The sequence below is a fragment of the Gossypium hirsutum genome, chromosome A10, assembly GCF_007990345.1.
Source record: "Gossypium hirsutum isolate 1008001.06 chromosome A10, Gossypium_hirsutum_v2.1, whole genome shotgun sequence".
Classification (NCBI taxonomy): Eukaryota; Viridiplantae; Streptophyta; class Magnoliopsida; order Malvales; family Malvaceae; genus Gossypium; species Gossypium hirsutum.
This window is the reverse complement of record NC_053433.1, coordinates 86,033,458-86,050,126: the sequence shown is the minus strand read 5'-3', so window position 1 is coordinate 86,050,126 and position 16,669 is coordinate 86,033,458. Positions and strand designations below refer to the sequence as shown.

General features: G+C 37.2%; 2 protein-coding genes across 2 annotated transcripts; one reads left to right on the top strand and one right to left on the bottom strand.

The window, feature by feature from the left end:
- Positions 1-1,434: 1,434 nt before the first annotated feature.
- LOC107895544 (uncharacterized) lies at positions 1,435-2,716 on the bottom strand. Its single transcript, XM_041078563.1, has 2 exons — positions 2,692-2,716; positions 1,435-1,946 (listed from the first exon to the last, which is right to left on the bottom strand). The coding sequence occupies exons 1-2, from the start codon at positions 2,714-2,716 to the stop codon at positions 1,435-1,437; spliced, it is 537 nt and encodes a 178-aa protein (XP_040934497.1).
- Positions 2,717-14,018: 11,302 nt separating this feature from the next.
- On the top strand, positions 14,019-14,946 carry LOC107896757 (uncharacterized). Its single transcript, XM_016822023.2, has one exon. The coding sequence runs from the start codon at positions 14,217-14,219 to the stop codon at positions 14,736-14,738; it is 522 nt and encodes a 173-aa protein (XP_016677512.1). The 5' UTR covers positions 14,019-14,216; the 3' UTR covers positions 14,739-14,946.
- The last annotated feature ends 1,723 nt before the right edge of the window (positions 14,947-16,669 follow it).

Genomic DNA, 16,669 nt, shown 5'->3' with positions numbered 1-16,669 from the left:
AAAATGAAACTATAAACATGATGTGATGTTTACAATTCATTGGTGTTAAAAATTTAACGTTTGGGTGATTAAAATGAAAGCTATCTCTGATGATGTAGACAAATTTGAAAGAATTTTTTTTTTGTATAATCAAAATAAAAACGCCTTAAAAATTGGATGACCAACTTAGTAATCTACCTTTTTATATAATAGAGGTGGAGAACATTTCTTTTCTTGTTTTAAGAAAATATTTATATATTTAGTACTTGACTTGGGTCATCCAGACGAAAACAAACTTGGATTGTATGATGTCCTGATATGATAATCTTAAAATGATAAATTTTTTTACAATATCTGGTGTATTATTAATTGTTATCTAATTTAGATTCATAATAAACACAACTTCACATATAATATCTGCAACACGTTCCCAATTAAATTCGAGAGTTACAACTTCAATATATCAAAATATTTGGTTCATTGAAACCATGTTCATAAACATATTTTACAATGGTTGTTGGTACCATATCGGTACCAATTGTATCGATTAATGTGTTCTATTTCAGTTTTAAATTGATACCAAGTAGTTCGTATTCCATTTTAGTTAAAATATTGTTGGGTTTTGACCATTTTGGTGCATTTGATATGTTCTGATCAATACTAACTTATGTCAGAGCACAGGGCGTACCTAGGGGGACTGGTAGAGTCCTTGACTCTTTTAAAATAGAAAATTTTTCATTTAAACTCTTAAATTTTTTTTTAAATTAGTAATGGTAAAATTGTACTTTGTCCCCCTAAAATAATAAAAATTTGATTTAATACTTTAAAAATTATAAATATATATACTACTAAAATGGTGAAATTGTATTTTTACTATCATAAAAATTACAATTTAATTTTGATTTTCCCTAAAATAATTTTTCGGCTTTGCTCTTGCCAGTGCATCGGCCTGCACTGGTTGGTACAAAATTTTAATATTTTAAATTTTCTTTTATCTTAAGCATTTTTTCTACAATTACATTTAAAATTAACAATTATTAAATTATATTATTGAACATAATTAATGATTTTAAAACTTATATTTACATATAAATATATTTGTAAGGATTAATTGAGATATATTTGGATGTATATATAATATATAACTTTTTTTTTTGACTAAATAAGGGTTGGAGATATTTTATTGGAAACAAAACTAATAAATGTTCTGGTAACATCAATAGAAAACTAATCAAATCAACAGACATAAAGGAAACTTAAGCGACGGCTAAAAGAAACCCAAAAACCACAACTAATTAAAACAAATAAAATTAAAATCCCCATCCATTATAGTGTCTGTCTCCAGCTTTGTCATTTGCCCAACGTCTCTTCCTCTTCATTTTCACTGGAGAAAGCCTGAAAGATTTTATTTGGGACGCTCTCAACGCCCCCTTTTCCATTTCCCTTTTCATCGTTTCAATCCAGTTCTCGTGGGCGCTCCAGTAGCCATTGATGATTGGCGTAGCCGGGGACCACCCCACGCAGGTAAATCATCTTCATTTCCTTCAAGCTTGTTGTCGCAACGATGTGGGCTAAGCGATTAGCTGATCTTGGAGCATAACGGAAAGTAATGGTCTGAAATTTGCTTTTTTCTCTTTGAATATTTCGAATATGCGCACTAACTTGCGATTTGTCCACTGATTGCGCCATGCATTTGGTTATGATGGACTTGGAGTCGCCCTCAATAACAACCTTTGTGTAGCCCATTTCTAAGCCAGTGAGGACTGCGCCGTAACAAGCAATTGCCTCTGCATCAAAAGCCGTATCAACCGCTAGATGCAGTTGAGATTTAGAAATTTCAACCTCTCCTTCTCCAGATCTTGCCACTATCCCCGATACCGATCTGTAAGTTGTGCTATCGAAAGAAGCATCAAAATTGATTTTAATTATTGGGTTCTCTGGGGCTTCCCATTTTGTTGAAAGCTGGACTGCAATGCAACATGGAGCCAGAAGCTTGCTACTGTCGAGACCAGCAGCTATCGAGCTCAGCTCATTTTGCTTGGTGCGCACGGATGGTTTTTGAACCGAATGAAGCAACCAATTTTACTGTTTTGTTCTGATGTAATTTGGTTCGGTTCAATTTTAGTTTGTTTGTAATACTAGTTAAACTTAAGTTAGTGATAAGATCTTTTGATGTAATGGCTGATTGGTCAGCTATATTTGATTATTTTTTGCTAGTGATTAGGTTTGTATTAGTTGGGACAGTTAAATACATTAGGTAACTGTCAATGTACATTGTAACTCTTTTATATTTCAAATTTGAATGAGAAATGATGGATGTTCAGTTACAACTTTGCTGAGTATTCAATTTTGATCAAATTTTTGCTTTGCTTTGCTCTTTCTTTGCTTCGATTCTTCTTGCTTCAGTCTTGCAAACACTGTGTTGTAACTTTGTTTGATATTTGCTGCTGCCATTGTTCCAACAAATGGTATCATGAGCCCGAGTCTTTGAGGGGCCTTTGTATGCAATCTGTTGTGTTCGAATCAAAACCAACAGCAAGTTCAAAATTTGGTAAGATTGAAGCAATTAAAATCAGTTTAGTAGAATGAGTTTCACTCCACCACCTCCACCAGTGTTCACTGGAGAAAACTATCACATTTGGATAGTTAAAATGAAGACTTATCTCCAGGCACATGATCTTTGGAGTGTGATCGAGAATGATGCTGAACCACCTCCATTGAGAGCCAATCCCACCATTGCACAGATGAGGCAACATACTGAGGAGCGAGCCAAGAAGCATAAGGCTATGGCCTGCTTGCAAAATGGAGTCTCTGATGTGATATTTACTCGCATCATGGCCTGTGACTCACCAAAGCGAGCTTGGGAGAAGCTGAAGGAGGAGTTCATGGGGACTGATAAGACAAGGCAACAGTAAGTGATCAACTTCAGGAGAGACTTTGAAAATTTGAGGATGAAGGGGTCTGAGACCATCAAGCAGTACTCAGATAGGATAATGGCCATTGTCAACAGCATTAGGCTCCTAGGAGTGGACTTCACAGAGAGCAGAGTTGTTGAAAAGGTTATTACAACTCTCCCTGAGAAATTTGAGTCTAAAATCTCTTCACTTGAGGACTCGAGGGACTTATCAGCCATTTCATTGTCTGAGCTGATAAACTCCCTGTATGCACTTGAGCAAAGGAGGGCAAATAGGCAGGAGGAGAATCCTGAAGCTGCTTTCCAGGCTAAAGCCAGTGAAGGCTCGAGTGTGAGTGCAAAAGGCAAGAAGCCTTGGCACAATAGAAGGGTTAAGTCAGGAAGAGATGAAGCAAAAAGGGTGTTCCCACCATGTGTTCATTGCAAGAAGACAACACATTCAGAAAAGTATTGCTGGTTTAGGCCAGATATTCAATGTAGAAAATGCAACCAGTTTGGCCATGTGGAGAAGGTGTGCAAGGGCAAACCAAGGGAGGCTGCTCTGCAACAAGCTAGACCTGCTGAGGACATTCAAGCTCAGAAGGAGCAAGTGTTCACAGCAACTTGTTTTGTTGGCACAACCAAGACCAGCAATGATTGGCTACTAGACAGTGGCTGCTCACACCATATGGCAGCAGATGAGAAGCTGTTCAAAGGCCTAGACAGAAGCTTCCACTCGAGGATTAGAATTGGAGATGGTAGGCTGATTGAGGCTAAAGGCAAGGGCAGTGTGTTGATTAGCACTGGTTCAGGTAACAAGCTGATCTCAGATGTGTTTTTTGTACCTGACTTAGACCAGAATTTGCTTAGTGTAGGCCAATTAGTTGAAAAGGGCTATACATTGGTTTTTAAGGATGGTTGCTGTATTGTTCAAGACATGAATGGTTTGGAGTTAGTCACAGTCTCTATGACTGATAGGTGCTTCATGCTGGATGTTAGCCAAATAGAAAGAAAGGCATACACCAGCCTTGTTGAAAGCACTGACTTGTGGCATAGGAGACTAGGCCATGCAAATTTTAGATCCATCGATCTGTTACATAGGCTGAATTTGGTTGATGACATTTCAAAAATTGAAGTTAGTGGGAATGTTTGTGAGGTTTGTCAGCTTGGTAAGCAGGCTAGACTGCCTTTTCCTGCTGACAGTGCTTGGAGAGCTCAAAACAAGCTCGAATTGGTGCACTCTGATGTTTGTGGCCCTATGAGAACACCTTCAATCAGTGAGAACAGGTACTTTGCCCTGTTTATAGATGATTTAACAAGGTTGTGCTAGGTCTACTTCTTGAAGCAAAAGTCAAAAGTGTTTGAAACCTTCTACAAATTCAAGGCCTATGCTGAAAATCAGTCAGGCTGCAAAATTAGAGCCTTGAGAACTGATAATGGCTCTGAATATGTGTCTGAGAGATTTCAGAAGCTTTGTGACAGTGCTGGGATTCACCATCAGCTCACAACAGTCTATACTCCTCAACAGAATGGAGTTTGTGAGAGAAAGAATAGGACTGTACTGAACATGGCCAGGTGCCTCTTGTTTCAAGGCAAGCTTCCAAGTCAGTTTTGGGCTGAGGCAGTCAACACCTCAGTGTATCTGCTCAACAGACTGCCAACTAGAGCAGTCAAGGATAAGACTCCTTTTGAGGCTTGGCATGGAGTCAAACCTGTGGTAACACACTTAAAAGTGTTTGGCTGTGTATGTTATGCACTTATTCCAGTAGAGAAAAGGACCAAGCTTGAGAGCAGAGCAACTCCAGGAATCTTTGTTGGCTACAGCAGCAACAAGAAGGGCTATAGAGTGTATGATCCTACAGCAAAGAAGGTTTTAGTCAGCAGGGATGTAAAGTTTGATGAGGAAAAGGTGTGGAATTGGAATGGTGTTGAGGCTGACTTGTCTGAATTGGACCAGTTAGACTTGGTTGCTGAACCTGCAGAAGAAGGACCAAGTAATGATGCTGTTGATGATATACCAGTGAGGGGCACCAGAACTTTGGCTGATGTCTATCAGAGGTGCAATGTTGCTGTGATTGAGCCCTCAGACTTTGAAGAGGCTGCTAAAAACAGAAGCTGGATGAAAGCTATGGAAGCTGAGTTGGAAATGATCAACAAAAATCAGACTTGGGAGTTGGTGAGCAGACCAGAACACAAGAGGGTCATAGGAGTTAAATGGGTGTACCGGGCCAAGTACAATGCTGATGGCTCACTGAACAAGCACAAGGCCAGGCTTGTGGTGAAGGGCTACAGTCAGCAGTATGGTGTTGACTACCTAGAAACTTTTGCTCCAGTGGCAAGACTGGATACAATTAAGCTGCTGCTTGCTTTAGCAGCTCAGAAGCAGTGGAGAGTTCACCAATTGGATGTCAAATCAGCATTCCTGAATGGTTTTCTCAAGGAGGAGATCTTCATCGAGCAACCTGAAGGTTTTGAAGTTGTTGGACATGAAGACAAAGTGTATAAGTTGAGAAATGCCCTTTATGGCCTGAAACAGGCACCAAGGGCCTGGTATGACAGAGTTGATGCTTACCTGACCAAACTTGGATTTGTAAAGAGCCTTAGTGAGCCTACTCTGTATGTTAAAAGGTCAGAACATGAAACCTTGCTGATTGTCTCCTTGTATGTGGATGATTTGCTTGTGACAGGGAGCAAAATTGAGCTCATTGATCAGTTCAAGGTCCAAATGCAGCAAGTGTTTGAGATGACAAATTTGGGGATCATGACTTACTTCCTTGGCACGGAAGTGCACCAGTCTGATCGAGGTATCTTCATCAGCCAACACTCATTTGCTTTGAAGATCCTAGACAAATTTTGCATGCATAACTGTAAAGCAGTCAGCACACCTGTGGCTCAAGGAGAAAAGCTGACTAGCAGTAGTGATCAGCAGAGGGTTGATGAGAGGCACTATCGAAGCCTAGTTGGTTGTCTGTTGTATCTAACAGCAACCAGGCCAGACATCATGTTTGGTGTCAGCCTGTTATCGAGATTTATGCATTGTTGCAATGAGGCACATTTGAAGGCAGCAAAGAGGGTCATTAGATACATCAAGGGCACTGCTAGTTTTGGTGTAATGTTTGAAAGTCAAAACCAACTGAAACTAGAAGGCTACTCTGACAGTGACTGGGCAGGATCTCTCGATGACATGAAGAGTACCTCTGGATACTTCTTCACACTTGGATCGGGCATGTTTTGCTGGAGTTTAAAGAAGCAACAAACTGTTGCTCAGTCCACAGCTGAAGCAGAGTACATTGCTGCAGCAGGAGCAGTTAATCAGGCCATTTGGCTAAGGAAGCTGCTTTACGACCTTAATGAAACTCAAGATGAAGCAACTGAAATTTGGGTGGATAATCAGTCTGCAGTTGCAATAGCCAAGAACCCTGTGTTCCATGGTAAGACTAAGCATTTTAAAATCAAACTGCATTTTGTTAGAGAGGCTGAACAAGCAAAGGAAGTCAGCCTTGTGCATTGCAGCTCAGGAGCACAATTGGCTGACATAATGACCAAGCCCTTAGGGGCTGCTCGATTTGAATCTTTGAGAAGTGCAATTGGAATGTGTTGCATACAGTCCAAGGAGGAGTGTTGAAAGCTGGACTACAATGCAACATGGAGCCAGAAGCTTGCTACTGTCGAGACTAGCAGCTATCGAGCTCAGCTCATTTTGCTTGGTGCGCACGGATGGTTTTTGAACCGAATGAAGCAACCAACTTTGATGTTTTGTTCTGATGTAATTTGGTTCAGTTCAATTTTAGTTTGTTTGTAATACTAGTTAAACTTAAGTTAGTGATAAGATCTTTTGATGTAATGGCTGATTGGTCAGCTATATTTGATTATTTTTGGCTAGTGATTAGGTTTGTATTAGTTGGGGCAGTTAAATACATTAGGTAACTGTCAATGTACATTGTAACTCTTTTATATTTCAAATTTGAATGAGAAATGATGGATGTTCAGTTACAACTTTGCTGAGTATTCAATTTTGATCAAATTTTTGCTTTGCTTTGCTCTTTCTTTGCTTCGATTCTTCTTGCTTCAGTCTTGCAAACACTGTGTTGTAACTTTGTTTGATATTTGCTGCTGCCATTGTTCCAACACATTTTTCAGCATCCTGAAAGCTTTTTTGATGTTTCCCATTCAAACCATCTATTTCACCGATATAGAAATGAACATATTTTACTCAATCTTCCCATGTATATGACTTCCTCTCATACAGGTTTCTGTTTCTGTCACGTCATAAGACCCACAATCCATAGGCAACTAGCCGACACTGAGCTTCTCCACATTGATTAAAGATCCATGTAAGCCAATCAATCCATTCTCTGGGTTCCCTTTGATTTATCCATGCAAGGTCTAATCCATTCTATAATTCTGTTGCCACAGGACATCCAACAAACACATGCCACAAATTCTCAGGACCCTCTTTGCATCTGAGACACATATCAACACGAGCCACTCTTCGCTGATACAGATTGGCCATCGTAGGAATATAATTTCGAGCAGCCCTCCATAGCATAATTTTAATTTTATTTGGTAGTTAAAGTGTCCAAAGTCTTTTGTAGAAAGGTTTTGCTGTATTTTGTGTAGCATTATAATCTGATGTGTAAGCTTGAGTCTGCAAAAGTTGATAAGCACTACGCACAGTGAACTTACCCGAGGGCTCTCCACGCCAAATGACCATATCCGCATGCTCGTCTAACGCCATCCGCGTCGGTTGCCTCGAAGGTCTTGGAAATTAGTTCTTCCTTCCATTCCCTACTATTATCATCAATCAACTCTGCAATAGTAGTAATAGCAGTATTAGAAGTGGGCTAACGAATTCTGTTGTTAGCTACACCAGGCAGCCACGCATCCTCATTGATTAAAATACTCTCCCCATTCCCAACTCTCCACCCCAATCCCTCTTCAATAAGCCCTTTGGCTGCCCAAATACTTTTCCACGTGTATAAAGGTCTGTGTCCTAGTCCTGCTTGTAGAAAGGTCGTATTCGGATAATACTTCGCTTTTAAAACCTGTGCTACTAATGAATCTGGATACTCTAATAATCGCCAACCCTGCTTAGCGAGTAAAGCCACATTAAACTTTACCATATCTCGAAACCCTAACACCCCATCAGACTTCATCATGCAAATGGTCTTCCAACTGCACCAATGAATCCCTTTTCGACCTCTACCCTTCTGCCACCAATAACTTGCAATAATTGATTCCATTTCATCACATAGAGTTTTTGGCAAAAGAAAGCACATCATTGAGTAAGTTGGGATTGCTTGCAAAACTGATTTAATAAAAACCTCTTTTCCCCCGTGACAGAAACCTAAAGCTTCATCCGTCAATTCTCTTCTTCATCTTGTCTTTTATCTTTTGGAAAAAAATTTTATTTTTCCTCCCAATCAAATTAGGCAGACCTAGATATGTCTCGATATCCGATGATCTTCTCATTCCTAATAACCCCGTGACTAGTAACTTATTTTCTTCTGTAATATTCGTACTAAAAAATATTATGGACTTTGCAAAATTCACGCACTGACCTGACCAACCTTCATATTTGACCAAAACATCCTTAAGCTTTCGAGCACCTGTATCTGTTGCCTCACCAAAAATGATACAATCATCCGCAAATAGGAGGTGTGAGGTCCTAGGTCCTTGTCTACTAGCTTTTAAGCCGGTGATTTCCTTACTCATTAGAGCTGAGCGTAGGATTGAGGAAAGACCTTCACTACAAATAAGAAATAAGTAAGGACTGATGGGGTCCTCTTGACGAAGTCCTCTCATCGGTTTGAAAATTTCTCCCTTTTTGCCATTTAAAAGAACTGAGTAGGAAACTGTTGAAATACATTTCATAATCAAAGCCACCCAAGATTGTGCAAAACCCATCCTTTCCATCATAATCCTAAGAAATTCCCATTCAACCCTATCATAGGCTTTGCTCATATCCAGTTTAAGAGCCATATGTCTTACTTTCCCTCTTTTGTTTTTCATCGTATGCAGAATCTCATAGGCCACAAGCACATTATCCGTGATCAATCTGCCTGGAACAAATGCGCTTTGAGCTTTATCAATACAAACCTCTAAGACCCTTTGAAATCTATGAGCCAATACTTTAGCTATTATCTTATAAAGAACATTACAGAGACTGATAGGCCTGAAATTCCTTATATCTGTGGGCTGTGAGGTTTTAGGGATCAAGACAATATTCGTCCTATTAATACACTCTAACCCCTTCCCCTGATTTAAAATCTCCAAGCAAAAAGAGATAACTTCAGGTCCAACTATGTGCCAACATTTTTGAAAGAACAATGCAGGAAATCCATCATCTCTGGGGGCCTTTGTAGGCCCTATTGCCTTTAATGCAACCCAAATTTTGTCGGCCGTATATTCTGCAGTAAGGTTTGTATTCATATCTTCAGTTATGCATCTCTGTACTCTTTGTAGACTCATCTCCGTATTATTTGTTCCTAACGCCACAAATAAATCCTGGAAATAGTTCTTCACTATCTTGGCCATCCCATCTTCATCAATCACCAATCGTCCATACTGATCTTGTAAACTGCTTATCTCATTCATTTTATGTCGCTGCGTGGCCCATTTGTGAAAAAACGCTGTGTTCCTATCACCTAATCTTAACCAATTAACCCGTGCTCGTTGCTTCCAGTATGCATCATCTTTGTCAATTTCTAGGTTGAGAGAGAGTTTCGTATCAATGAGATTAGTCAAGTTTTCTTCATTTCTATCGTCCACCACCAAACGCTCCAGTTGTTTACTTAATTTCTGCTTGGTACCCCTTCTTGCATTCTTAATTAGAAGTGCCTATTGAAAAATCTTCCCTTTTAATCCCTCCAGTTTATCCGTTACCGTTCCTGTTATATTCTTCCAATAGTCCACAACCATCTTTTCAAAAGATCCTTCTAATAGCCACCATGCTTCAAAATGAAACGAAGATCTGTTGGTCAGCTTGTTTTTCGAATCCAAAGCTAAAAGGAGAGGACAATGATCTGAGTGTGGATACACGAGATGTTGAATATGCACCCGTGGGAAAGTCAAAAACCAATCAGCATTTGTGACCCCTCTGTCGAGCCTTTCCCGTATATTGGTTTCAACAAAGTTGCCTCGCTCCCATGTAAACCATGATCCTGAAAAACCTACATCCATTAACTGGCATTCAGCAAGAGTACTACGAAAAGCCTCTATTTGTTTTTCCTCTCTAGGTGCGCCTCATCTTTTTTCACAAGCATAAAGAATTTCATTAAAATCTCTGCAAACGATCCAGGGATAAGATCTGATCCTGCTCAGCTGTTTTAGCAAGTCCCAAGTAACATACCTTTCGTTAGGAAAAGGATTCCCATAAAAACCTGTGAAACGCCATTCATGACAACCTTGATTTTCTTTGATCAGCCCATCAATGTGATTTTTAGAACTACTAAAGATCGTCACCTGGATATTTTATTTCCAGGCTAATGATAAACCACCTCGAGTTCCATCTGCTTCCACTTCAAACCCATTCATATATCCACATCTCAATCTAATTTTTTCCATCCTAGTAGCACTTACTTTTGTCTCTATAAGGAAGACCAATTGGGGATTATATTGCTTCAGTAAAAACTGAAGCCGTCTAATTGCTCGAAGACTCCCCAATCCCCGAGCATTCCAGCTTATCGTTTTCATTGTTTCCAGTCGGCTTGCCTATTAACAGCCGCCGATCCTAAGCATGGAGACGACATCCCCTTATCTTCTATTGTCTCCAGGATAGGAGAATTATCCGCATTAGACTCCCTTCTAGCCCTTTTGTTACTACTGACGCAATCATTCCAGATTTGTACTCTCTCGTCCCCAATTATATAACTTTTCCGTTTGCAAGGCATACCATCCATCTGTATATCAATACCCTGTCCCAGTCGCCCCTTTCGTGTCCATCTTGTTTTTTTGTGATTTCCTTGATTACCCTTGTCAGCTACTAAGGCTGTCGTGTCAGTTTCTACCCCGACCGCCATTTGATCCCCACCTAATACTAATTTATTTCCTCCAACTTCAATTTCGCTAGGACCCACCTCCGCATTTATACCTTCATTGACAGACTGATCAGACATATTTAAAAAGTCACCAGTTATCACCCCTTTTCCTGTAGTAGAAATAGTAACATCTATTATTGTGCCTGTACGCTTGCCTCTTTCATCCTCATCCCCAGTATACAAACACTGTGCTATGAAGTTTTTACTTGAACTATTCAATTGCAAACTCTCTCTTCCTACCATATTAGATTCAACTTTCAGTGCTATGGAGTAAGGAAACACATCTTCTCCTACAGCTCCCTTTTTTGCAAGCAACTCCGTGCAGTCTTTAACATTATGCCCTATTATTCCACACCCAAAACAGAAGTTTGGTAGAGATTCATATTTAAAAGGAAGCCAGACTTGTCTTTTGTCCCCAACTGCAACAAAAATTCCTCGTCGAAGAGGTTTCCTAGCATCCACCAGTACTTTTATTCTACATATCTCGTTCTGTATTTCTGACCTTAGAATTCCCCCAAACGTAGAGTCGATCGCATGCATGAGATCTTTCTTCTCGCATTCTGGCGGACATGAACCCACCCTTAACCAAAACGGAGAGAAGACCAACTTTATCTTACTTCTTTCGACCCCCTCTTTCATCCTATCAAAAATAATTAATTGTTTTCTAAAAAACCACAGCCTGCCATCTAGGATCGTCTCTAAATCATCTTCATTGTCAAAATATATCTGAAACAGATTCTGTCCCTCTGCAATAATTCCAAATTTTCTTCTAGTTTTCCATATACTTTTTAATTGAGCACACAAACTGTCTGGATTATAATTCTTCTTTGTCCACACCGAACATAACAACGAAAATTGACTCCTTGGTGATACCAATGAACTCTTAACTGTTAGTTGAATTAACTCATCTGCGAGAAGAGAGATCTCTTCTCCTGCCATTATAGAACAATAGATCACCGCCCTACTCCACCCCAACCACAGCCGCACCTGTTTCTTCGGAGCACTAAGAGAGAGCACTCTTGGCCTAAAAATTTTAAAACTTATATAACTTATTTTTTTGACCAAAATAATATATAATTTATTAAGAAACTAAAAAAAATTATAAATATAAGTGAAAATTATTTAAATATATATAGTTTATAAAGAAACTAAAAATTAGGCTATAACTATATATGTGAAAAATACTTAAAAACATCAATAAATTCAAAACGGTATACCAAAACATATTTGTACCAATATGTACTAGTACCAAGATAAAAATGGCACATCAATTGATACGGCATTGACAACTGTTCTTTTGCCCAAGTTTAACCTCATAAATAAAATATAAGAGTGAACTACCTCTAAAATTATTAAATTATTAATAAATTTATATTTTAATTATTAACTTAAAAAAATTAAAAAATAATAACTAAATAATTCAATAACTTTAAATGTAATTTACTCATAAATTAATATAATAGTATATATTTTAATTAATCTATAATTTAGTTCTAACTAGCAATCCGAATTCTCCCCTGGCGATTGCCCCAGCTAAATCTTTCTTTCGTGGTCCATCTACAGTATCCTAGCGCTGTCGTTGGGGCAACAGCAAGTGAGGCCAGATATATATATGCACAAGCACTTTTGTCAGCTTTGATTAGCCTGCAATATCTTCTCTGCTTCAGCTTTTTATCCGCAGCCATCAATTATACAGAAAATATTTGATATCATTAGAATTTTTAGGGTCCATAAATAAAATTAAAAATTTAACAAATATTTTATATGGATATAATAAATTTTTAAAAATATTTTAAAAAAGAAATATATAACAAAATTTTAAAACCATTTATAAAATTAAAAAATATCCTACCAATACATCAAATATTAACCATTAATATATTGAGTGAAGATATTTTTATAATATTAATTTTAAAGAAAAGGCATTCTCACCTTATTTCCTGTTGGTAAGATTGTTATATATTAATTTTGACCAAAAAATCGACATTCATGGTGACAACTGATGATGGTGGGAGCGGCAGCAGTAGTGCCAAATGGTGATTGATGGTCGAGCTTCACGTAAACGCCCTGACCGATACTGAACCAGCTTCTTAAATAGCGAAGGCCCCACGACCGAAACAAGTCATTGGCTAGAATGTTAATCAATGCGAAGCTAAAAGCATAACGTCTAAATATTTTGAGTTGCAACTCAATTTGCAACTACTTTCAATACAACTTACCAACAGCACAACACTAACTTAAACTACTTTCAAGAAAAACAAAACCTAGGTGGTTCCATTTTCATAACCAAATTATGAAAAATCTTCAAAACAATGTTGTACCTATGTTTTTTTTAAATTATTGTACCATTTTTATATTCCCCATATATGTTTACGCGGCTGAAAAGTTGTTTAAAAAATTGAACATATTTGTATTTGACTTTGAGTTCAAATATCATATACTTAGGCAAATGTCATCTTAATTATAATAGTGGATTTGACTGTAAAAGCAATATAAAATATTATCTTCAATGTATGTTTTAAAATTTAATGTTGATTCATTAGAACAGTATAAATCAAGACTCTAAAGTCCTATTAATAGAAAAATGAAATCATTACGAAACACAAAATAAATTTTGTAGTTGAGTACAAAAGTTTCTCCCTCCCCTTACACGGATAAGAGTAGATAAACATGAATTAATTGGAACTCTCATGTGAGAAAAAAATATTAAAGGTCTCAAGAAGAAAAAGATTTTATTTAACTGTTGTATATTACTAGCATTAATAGAAAATGAAATAATCTTGAGTCTCGAATAATTGATCATATTGTCAAAGTCGTTAAAGTGAAAATAAATCTTATAAGAAAGAGCTTTGATAATTTTGAGATCACATATTTAAATCTCACCGTATGCGTAAATTTAATCTAAAGTTATTAACGTGAATTGAATTCAATCAATTTATTAAATTAATTAATTAATATTTATAATAATTGACTGTAATAGTAAAATTGAACAAAACCTTAAACAAGTGTGAGTGTGAGTGTGAGTGTGAGTAAAAGCTTTGGTGATGTATACCGCAATATTGCCTTTTTTCTTTTTCTTTTGGATAAGTCATGTAAAGTAATATTCTGATATATCTTTACTTATGATTTCAGTTCACTTCTGCTGGTCCTGCTTCTCTAGTATTATAAACCCCAAAAGTAGAGAGATCTTCAAGCCTAAAGCCTTCCTCTCTGGCTCTGGGATTCTTTTCCTTCATATAATCTCCTAAACCAATTGATCACTGAAACCCCAAAAACAGCACCACCACCACAAGTTTCATCCCAAGATGTTTACCACAAGTCCTGATCATCTTCCCCATAATAAGAGTCTCGAAATTAAGCAAGATGACAAGTTCTTTTCCAGGCTTTTATCTAAGGAAAACTCTGTCGCCAATCCTTCTTTCAGGGTCTACTATGGCGGACTCCCCGGTGCTGTCCCTTTCATGTGGGAGTCTCAGCCTGGGACACCCAAATACACATTCTCTGATACATCCATTCCTCCTCTCACTCCTCCTCCATCATACTACTCCAACTCCAACTCCAACTCCAAACCCATCAAGAATAAGCACTCAAGATCTGGTCTTTTCCAGGCATTGTTCCCAAAGATTATCAGTTTGAAGAAAACCAGCAGTCTAGTGCCTACATCACCTCCTCCTTCTTCTTCTTCACCAATGTTTCTTGCAATAAGACCCGGAAAATACCAGAAGAGGAGTCGATTTTTGACCCCAGATGATGAAGTTGATACTGCAGCCATTGGATCACCAACTTCCACTCTGTGTTTCGATATTGGTAGGGGGAAGTATCGGTAAGCTTCGTGGATGATACGGCTGCTGAACATATATCGTCAGCTGTTTAGCATGGATCTGAGTAAACATACAGATTTGATGGATGAGAATCTCTCTCACGTTTGTGTTCATTTACTTTGTAATTGCAACCATCTAGGAATGTATTTTAGTTGGTCTATGGTTAGTTAAAGCTGTGAAAACACCCAAAACTGCAGAATTTGTGGTACTAAATCATTACTATTGCCGGAAAAAATTAGTTGTAATTTTCTAATAATGTCTAATAATGAGTATAAAATTTTGCATTTAAAGAGTAACAAAGCCCAATGAACTTATTAATCATATGTTTTTATATGAGAGAGGTACATTTACCTTCCTTCATAGTCTCCGTTATTATGTTACAAACATGGGGTTTAATGGATCCACCCCCACATATATGCTTAACTCTTACATTCTATGCAACATTCAACAATACATGCGCATCATTTTTCCAACTTTAAAAAAAGAAGAAAACACGTAACTGTTGAGAGGAATTTAAGTCTCTGATTGATTCGGAGAGTTTATTGAGAGTGCTTAAAGCTCATTAAGGAAAAATTTTAAAATTTGGTTTTAGTGAGATTCAAATCCATGCAAGGATCTTAGTAGATAACAACGCTACAACTCGGTTCACTTCAGAAACTGAAATATCTAGTTAATCCTAAACTAAATAAGGAGGGGAAAATGTTATATAACAGCCCCTGAAACTCGAAAGAATTCATAGACAAATTTCAGCTACAAATTTTAATATTTCTTAATTTTCTTAAATATTTTTAGGATTTAAGATTATTGTTTAGAATTTAACCATATTTAAGGTTTAGGTTTTATTTTTATTTCTTTGTTTCTTAATTTTTTTTTGGTTTTTATGATTTTTTAATAATTAAGTTCAATGTTTAGAATTTTATAAAAATATTTAATTGATTCTTAGAATTATATTAATAATAAAATATATGCATTATAAGTGAAGAATATTACATCATAAATAATAATTAAATACAAAATTCTAGTATTAAATCTAAAACAATTAACAACTTATATTTGGCAGTAAATTTTAGGGACAGTTAGGGAAGTGTTTCCTTTGCATGGTGCTGATTATTAATAATTTTGTGCACCAGCTGAGGTTTTCTTTGGGAATATAATCATATGAACATTTAGTGTACCCTACATTGATATAAACTACTTAATGCTCATATTGTATGAATTTAATGAACAATAAGAATCAGAGTGTTTGAAAGGACACTAAGATTTTGTTGCATAATTTACTTGGTGGTTGATGGTCTCATAATTTAATACATTTATGGAGCATAGATAAAGGTTCCTATCTTCATATTTAATTTGGGGTGTGATTTTTGGAATCTTTCTGCACTTCCTTTCTCCTTCCAACACAAATCTTGTCCCATTTGAATGAGAGGAAACCTCCTGTGCCTTTCTATTTAATATACTATACGCAATGCAAAACTGGGATTTTGGTCCTTAATTTTGATTGAAAAAAGAATGAATCGCTCCATTATTTTACTTTGTGGAAAGACTGTAACAACTTGACAAATACAAAAGCAATCAAGTCAAGGAAGATGAAAATATTATTGAAAATTGTACGGCAAAGACATCCCAGTCCCAGTCCTATCCTTTTTACCCCCAGGGTCAAAAGTGTATGCCTAACAACAGAAACCAAACACTTATTCTTGAAGCTAAATTGTCGGCAGTTTTCCAGGTGCTGACCTGGCCTTGTCCACAAGATATCCATCCATGTGAGTTAGGACTGACGGTGGACCATTTCTGTATGGTATTTTTAATTTCTTTGCCCAAGCCCGATATAGGTGGGTCCAATAACCCGCTCTATTATTAAAAATAATATAATTAATATTTTTTTATTAAAATTTTTGTCCGACATTTATTTGTCACCGATTTCCAACTGTGTTACA